This window comes from Stegastes partitus, unplaced genomic scaffold (genome assembly GCF_000690725.1).
Source record: "Stegastes partitus isolate 25-593 unplaced genomic scaffold, Stegastes_partitus-1.0.2 Scaffold698, whole genome shotgun sequence".
Taxonomy (NCBI): domain Eukaryota; kingdom Metazoa; phylum Chordata; class Actinopteri; family Pomacentridae; genus Stegastes; species Stegastes partitus.
The window spans coordinates 366,460-373,885 of record NW_007578429.1 but is presented as its reverse complement, the minus strand read 5'-3'; the positions used below and the strand labels follow the sequence as shown (position 1 = coordinate 373,885).

At 42.4% G+C, this 7,426-nt stretch overlaps 1 protein-coding gene across 1 annotated transcript in view; it reads left to right on the top strand.

The window, feature by feature from the left end:
- The first annotated feature begins 6,121 nt into the window (after nt 1-6,121).
- Nucleotides 6,122-7,426, top strand: part of LOC103363897 (tyrosine-protein kinase Tec-like) — an 11,339-nt gene continuing 10,034 nt past the window's right edge. Inside the window, exon 1 of the mRNA XM_008290849.1 lies at nt 6,122-6,303. Within this exon, the coding sequence (XP_008289071.1) occupies nt 6,122-6,303 (182 nt within the window). The remainder of the gene's footprint in view (nt 6,304-7,426) is intronic.

The following is a 7,426-nucleotide window of genomic DNA, read 5'->3' as shown; positions in this document are numbered from 1 at the left end:
CGAGGCTAGTTGCTAGCATGTCTAGACAGGTAAATCACCTGTTCCAGAAAGCATCCTACGAGGTCCTCAGGCTACCAGCTGCAATTCCAGAACATAGCACTAGCATCTGTGGGCTAAACTGGTTAGCCTACTAGCATCACTAGCATATCTATGCATTGATATGCATAATAAAGGCCTTTATTACACATATTATACATATCTATGGTAGTCACTAGTATCCCACTAGCATTCCTAAACTCTTTATTAGCATCCCTACACAAGTCACTAGCATCCCCAAACTAGTCACTAGTCTAGCTAAATTAGGTACTAGCAATCCCAGGCTACCCACTAGCAGTCCTGAACTACTCACTAGCATAACTTGGCTCACAACTAGCATTTCTAGGCTAGTTGTGCCTCCCTAGATTCCCACATTGGGATTTTGAATTTTAAACATTTTTGCAGGGCAGGTGAAATTTATTGTCACAACAACAAAATACTTATCACTAGCATCTCGAGGCTAGTTACTAGCATGTCTAGACAGGTAAATCACCTGTTCCCAAAAGCATCCTACTAGTATTTCTTGTTGAACAACTAGCGTTTCTAAACGTATCACTAGCATTTCGTGGCTAGTCTCTAGTGCATCCAGTGACTAGCCACAAGATGCTAGTAACGAATATTGGTATGCTTGCAAGAAGTCTAAAGCTGCTAGTAGTAAGTTTAGGAATGCTGGTGACAAGCCTAAAGACAGGAGCGATAAGTTACTTGATTATTTTTATGACTCAGCCTGTTTAAAGGTTGAGTCCTAAACAAGTTCTTATCACTCGCCTCGAGATTCTAGTGATAAGCACTTTGCTGTTTATGACTCAACCGGTTTAAAGGAGCAGCTAATATCAACATGGCCGACAAAAAATGGACTTGTTCTTGAACCAGACCTTCTCTAACTCCACTGCTCCACTTCTCTAACTCTGACGTCCAAATTAAACTTCCAACGTAGGAGTCTAGGGAGGAACAACTAGCCTTGAAATGCTAGTTACAAGCCTTGGTATGCTACTGAATAGTTAATAGTTAGCCTGGGGATCCTAGTTTCCAGACTAGCAACTTGCGTCCCAAGGCAGGTAATTGACCTGCTCCAGTAACCATCCCTACTGGCATATTTTTGAAGTTGAGGACGTTTTTTGGAAAGTCGGAGGCCTCGGGAATGAAAGCATTAACAAACCACCACACTGAGTTTATATGAAACCTTTCGGGGTTAACCATCAACAGCTGGTGAAAGGTGCACATATCTTCCTTTTCACCAGTTTCAGACCAGCTGTGCTTTATTTACAACAGCTCGCGTCACATTACTTCTGCAACAGCAGCTTGTTTCAGTTCTTGTTTTGGAATATTAGCTTGCAGAGACTCCAAACGTCCTGTGTGCTCGTAGTAACAGGCGCTAACGTCTACCGCTCTACTGTTAGAAGCAGAAGTTGTAGTAAATAGTTTGCAGCTGAGACAAACAGTTGTTAACTGATAGACTCTCACGGTCTATATCAGGTATTTGGACTCTTCGAGCAAAAAATAAACACATGATCATTTTCACAAGGTTCCTGTTCACGTCATGTCTCTCAAAACATCGTGTGGTTTTAGCAGCCAATGACAGTCGTTAGCGTTGCAGTGAAAGTGGTAGAACCATGTCGGAGACTTGTGAAAATGCCAGAAAGCTCATCGTGAAAATAAAATGCACTTTTAGATTCTTTAAGAGCTTTTTGGACAGAATTCAAACGTTAGTGCAGCATTTGTGTCATGTTGGCAGAATAAAGAGCATGAATACGTCATGGGGATGAATAAAATCTGTAGCCTGGACTGCAGGACTGACTCCTCGCAACTTTTATAACCCGTAGTTACGTTTAATTGTCAAGGGACGCCCAGTATTTTAGCTAATGCCGGGAGATGAAAGACACTTGTTGCGTCCTAGCTTAGCGTTAGCATGAGCTGCAGGTCGCTAGCTAAACCAGACAGCCACGTCTTTACGATTCGATGCCGCAGAGTTCATCAACACGACCGCCGTAATGAACAGTTGGACAGCAGGAAGGTGCAGCAAACACCCCAAGAGGTTCTACCTGGTGGTGCAACCACGTATTACAGCTAAGCTAATGTCGTTTCCCTCCTGCTGTAGCGGTTAATACACTGGTCAAAATGGCAATTAATCGGTTACAGTGAATGTAAACACCTTAATCAAACATTTCTGTATCATTCACAATGCTTCCATTGTTTGTTTACATTCTGAGTCTCTGGCTCCTCCCCCATGATGACGTCATGCTGATGTCATAGTCTGTCACGGGTTCGTTAAAAGTTTTGTTCATCACCAACTGAAATAGAAAAAATGTCTGATTGCGACCTCTCTGACACACATTCCAGTTAGATTTGTGATGTTTTTGTCAGCCTCGTGCTCCATTTGGTGCTGAAAAATTTTTTTTTTCGCATTCCTTTCCTCCCTACAGTATTTGGAGTTTGTTCATCGGTGCCAGTCAGAGCCGCTCCCTGTTTGAGATGGATTCTCACATTGGACCAAACCTGATGAAGCTTCAGCACCGAAACATCAATAAATACATCTTTGCACTTTAAACAGTGAGCAGGAGTCACTTTTTAAAGTCAGGCTTCAGTTTAATATTGACCGTACAGCAGGTTTAAAATGTGACGAACACTCAGAAACCATCAAAAGTGCGTTTGGACAGAAGCCTTTTTGCGATGCGCTGCCTGCTCTGTTTCAAATTGCGATTCAAAATTGGCCACGCTGAGTAGTAAGACGAAGAGCTCCGGTTGAGTCACACGATCAGATTTTTGGATGAAGCTCTGAAACTTTAAAACGCCAGCTCATTTTTGCATGATGAGTTTCACAGTGTGTGTGTCCTTCCTGGAGCTTTTCTCGTCGACGGATGCTTTGTGGTTTCTGTGACGTCACTCTTTCACTTCCTCTCTATTTCTTTGTCTTTGTCTCTCTCCCCCTCTGTCAACATATAAATGATTTTAAGTTCAAATCAGACACTTTAAGAGCTCAGCTGATGTGTCCTGGACAGACAACAGCAGCAGCAGGATTAATAAAAACTTCTTCTTCCTCTTTTTTTTTTTTTTTTGCGCCCCACGTCTTCTTTCGTTTGTCTTCTTTGTCTTCTCTGCTTCCTCCGCCTACCCACCTCCTCTCTCTCTCTCTCTCTCTCTCTCTCTTGCTTTCTCGCTCTGTACATCCTCATCGCTCAGCTATTTCAAGGTTTCCCACCTGCTGCCGCATCACCGTCGACGCCACCGATGGTACAGAAATCGACCTCGAAAAGCTGGAGCTGAGGAAGAGGTAGAAGAGGAGGAAGAGGAGGACAGAGAAGAAGAAGACGATCATGATTCACTCCAGTGAGTACCTGTGCAAACTTAGTTTAGTTACGTTTCTGTAACCAAAGACGGCGCCCAGAAAACCCGCAGAACCAAAACTTTGTGCAGAACGTCATCAGGACTGACGCGTAGTCGATGTGTGAAACGAGAGAGACGAATATTTCCATCGCCTGTTTCTTGATGTAGCTTCAGACGTACAAACACCTGCTCGCTACTTCTTGAACCTTCTGCTGCTAAAGTCCTCCGCCGAGAGATTCACAAGCGATGGTTTTGCTTTTCATCTGTGTAAGAAAACCCCCCGGCTGTGGCTGTTTCCTACTCCGCCGATGAAGCCTTTGGTGCTGCAGCCGTGCAGACGACGTGGAAACGTAAGAAAGGCAGAGGCACCTGCGAGGTGACACCTTTAATCTGTCGGTTTCAGAGAAGCGGCGTAACGTAAAGTTTCGGTTCTGTTTCTGTCGCTGGTACAAAGGTTCAGTCGCCCAGATGGAAAACAGCTTTTTTGAATGTGATGAAGCACAGCAGCAGAGTTCACCACCTGAAGCTAACATGCTAACAAAACATAGCGTCAGTGTCGCAGGTGTTTGACAAGTGATTCTGACCTGATGGTGTCTGCAAAGTGTTCATGGTTAACCAGAGAACTGGATTCAGCCTCTTCAGCAGTCGCAACAAGAAAATATTTCGATAGTTGCACTAAAAATGCGCATCAGACCAATCAGATCCCTTAATAGTGACCTCATGTAGCCTCCATCCTCCACCTGGCTGAGTGTCCACAGCACCGTGTACAGGTGATATCAACACAGGCTCCGCCCCCCGTAAGACCTCGCAAACATTGGCTGAACCCGATTGGACGGCGCTTCCCGTCTCTGCTCCTGGGTTTTAAACCAACATGGCGGCTCGTTTGGAGACTTTTTATGACAAAAACAGTTCCACAAAATGTGGTTAATTTGACAAAATGTGCAAAAGAATCACGTTAAAAAGCGTCAAACATACATTACACTTCCTGTTTACGTTCCTGAAAGCCCCCAGTTTAAAACTGTATTTTATCGTCCGTCATCGTAGTTTTTCAACTGATCCTCAAGTTAGCTGCAAAAATTCATAGATTCTAATTTAGGTAGCTTAAAAAAAACAGATAAAAAGTGCAATAGTCCAGACGTTAACCCACAAAAGAGATAAAACACAATAACTGCGATGTGAGGAATAATTCTAAATTAGACTTTTAAAAGTTTAACTACACTGAAATTTTCTATAAGCCAGACCCTCAAACTAGAACCTTGAGCTGGAAAATCCACTGACCTGCAGCTGAAGTTCTAATAAAGCTGAAGTTCTCCTGTGAATGATCAGAAAACAGAATCCAGGGAACCAGTGATGGTAGAACTTCAGAGTGACTGTAGATAAAGAACCAGCTGGTTCTGAGGAGGTCCGGTTTGTTTTTCACACAATGGACCAAATCATCTGTGGCTTCAGAACCACTTCATGGATGAATGAGGTCTTGCTGAACAGAAAACACCCTCAACGTTCTCGTGTTGGAAAACCCGATATAGAAACGCCGCAGTTTGCCTTCGATTGGGTGTTTATTGAAGTTTGTTGTATTTTTGTCCATTCTGGCCCAATGTGGACGCGTTTTTAATCATTGTGGATAAATTATGAGACGTTTTTGACAGTTTTTGAGTACTTTTGGTTCAGTTTCAACCCATTTAGTACCAGTTTCGAATGATTTTTAAAGCAGTTTCTGCCGTTGTGGTCGAGCTTTGAGTCATTGTGGACGAATGATGAGACACTTTTGACAAGTTTTAGACATTTGGGATATTTTTGGACTAATTCTGGACAAACTGAACACATCCAAGGTACCAGTGATGGTTGTTTCTATGACTCTATGTCATTGAACTGCTGCAGTCTGACTGTTCACACGGTGATACATCCCATAATCCTGAAGCTCAGAGGCTGTTCTGAACCATTTTTGAGCCATTTTGGACCATTTTTAAGGAGCCTTATTGAAGTTTTAACTAATTTAGGACCAGTTTTGAAAGATTTTTCTCTACCTACAATAAAAAGACATATTAATTTAATTTATTAATGAAAAATGAGTTAAAATAGATGGAATAAAGAAATAAATTTATAAAGAAGTTGAACTGGAAATGGATTCAAAGGATCATTAATGTAAACTGAACTCATTGTAGAAGTTTTTTGGGTGTTTTTGGGAGAAGAAATACATGCATGCATTAAAAATAATGTGTCGTCATACAAATCATACAAAACTGGACTCTGTAAACAGTTTGCATCAATGTTTGTGAGTTTCAATGAACTGTATGTTCCTCTACAGTCATTTTAAAGGATTATTCTGTCATAACTGGTGGTAAAGTTGATAATTGCCAGTTTAATTGTTTTACTCCAACTTATTTTATTATTTTAAATCGATTAACGCAGAAATTTGAGCCTAAATTAGTCACAAAATTAAGTTGATGCAACATTATTATGTCAACACGACTATTTATCCACGACATGTAACTTCATTTATCATTTTTCTGCACATTTAATTAAACGGTGGCAACAGTTCCCTGAAAACTACTTCCTCGAATGCCCACTTTAGTTTGTTATGTGGGTTCAAATCGGAGCAGAAACGGCTTCAGTCTTTTTGTTAACTTGCAGTTTTTAAGTCGTGGGAGAAGCTTGTTGAGTGAACCGCCTCCCTTCGACCTTCGTTTATCCGATTCATGAAGCTGCCGGAGTGTTCGTGGAGGCTGGCGAACGGAGACGGCACAGAAAGTGTGTTAATGGGATGTCGGTTCACCACAAACCACCAGAAGAGTTCATGGCTCCTTCTGGCATCGGCCCTGAACTCGCGCTGCAGGGATCGCGCTCGCAAAGCATTCTGGGACGCCTGCTGCCGGCGCGACGCCCACCTTTAAATGGCAACGCAGGCGCGTGTCGCTGTCGAACTCGGCGCAGGAAGAAACTGGTGTACGAGACGCTGAGAAAATGACCCACAAACCTGCCCACACGGACACGAGGAGGGAGGCGATTCTGCAGAAAAGGAACCTCGACTTCCTGAAGAAGACCTCAGACGTGCAGAGAAGACGGTCGGACAGTCACAGAGACAAGAAGCAGATTAAAGCAGCACTAACAAGCCACCACTCGTGTGTCGCGTTGCTTTAAGTTGATGAGACGCGGTGGTTTCTGGCTGTTTTTAGCTTCTTTGACTGAATAAGTCCTGCAGCTCTGTGAGAACACTGACGAACAGCAGAAACCATAACCTACTGCTCAGCTGTTACTAATGTAGGAAACTAAACGTCTCCACAAACGTCTCGACCTATCACAGACTTCTACATCTTTACAGCTTCTCCAGACTTTTCCTCTCTGCTCTGCTCATCAGTTGGAGAAAGATTTACATTTCGTGTCATTTTGTGTCTAATTTGGGTCGTTTTGTGTCTCGTTTTTTGTTTGTTTTCAGTCTCGTTTGCAGTTTTGTGTCATTTTGTCTTGTTTTTTGCCATTTGGTGTCATTGTGTGTCCACTTTGGGATGGTTTGTGTCTCGTTTTTTGTTTGGTTTCAGTCTCGTTTTGGGTCTCGTTTGCAGTTTTGTGTCATTTTTGTCCTTTTTTTGTCGTTTTGTGTCTTGTTTTTTGTTTGTTTTCAGTCTCGTTTGCAGTTTTGTGTCATTTTGTCTTGTTTTTCGTCAATGTGTGTCTCATTTGTGTCCTTTTTTTGTCATTTTGTTTCTCATTTTTGTCGTTTCGTCTTGTTTTTTTGTCATTCTGTGTCTGTTTTGGGTCGTTTTATGTCTCATTTTGTGTCATTTTGGCTCATCAGATGTACAAAGATGTTCCACTATCAGCTGAATGTATCTCCACCAACTGGCTCCTCTGTTCTCTGGTTCTGATCCGTGCTGCATTCATTGTATTGATCCAGTCGGTTGGATTTTCCCGTCAATCTCTCTTGTCGTTTTGTGTCACACTTGTATCATTGTGTGTCTAATTTGGGTCGTTTTGTGTCTCGGTTCTTGTTGTTTTAGGTCTCGTTTGCCATTTTGTGCCATTTTGTCTTGTTTTACATTGATTTGTGTCGTTTTTTTGGTCATTTTGT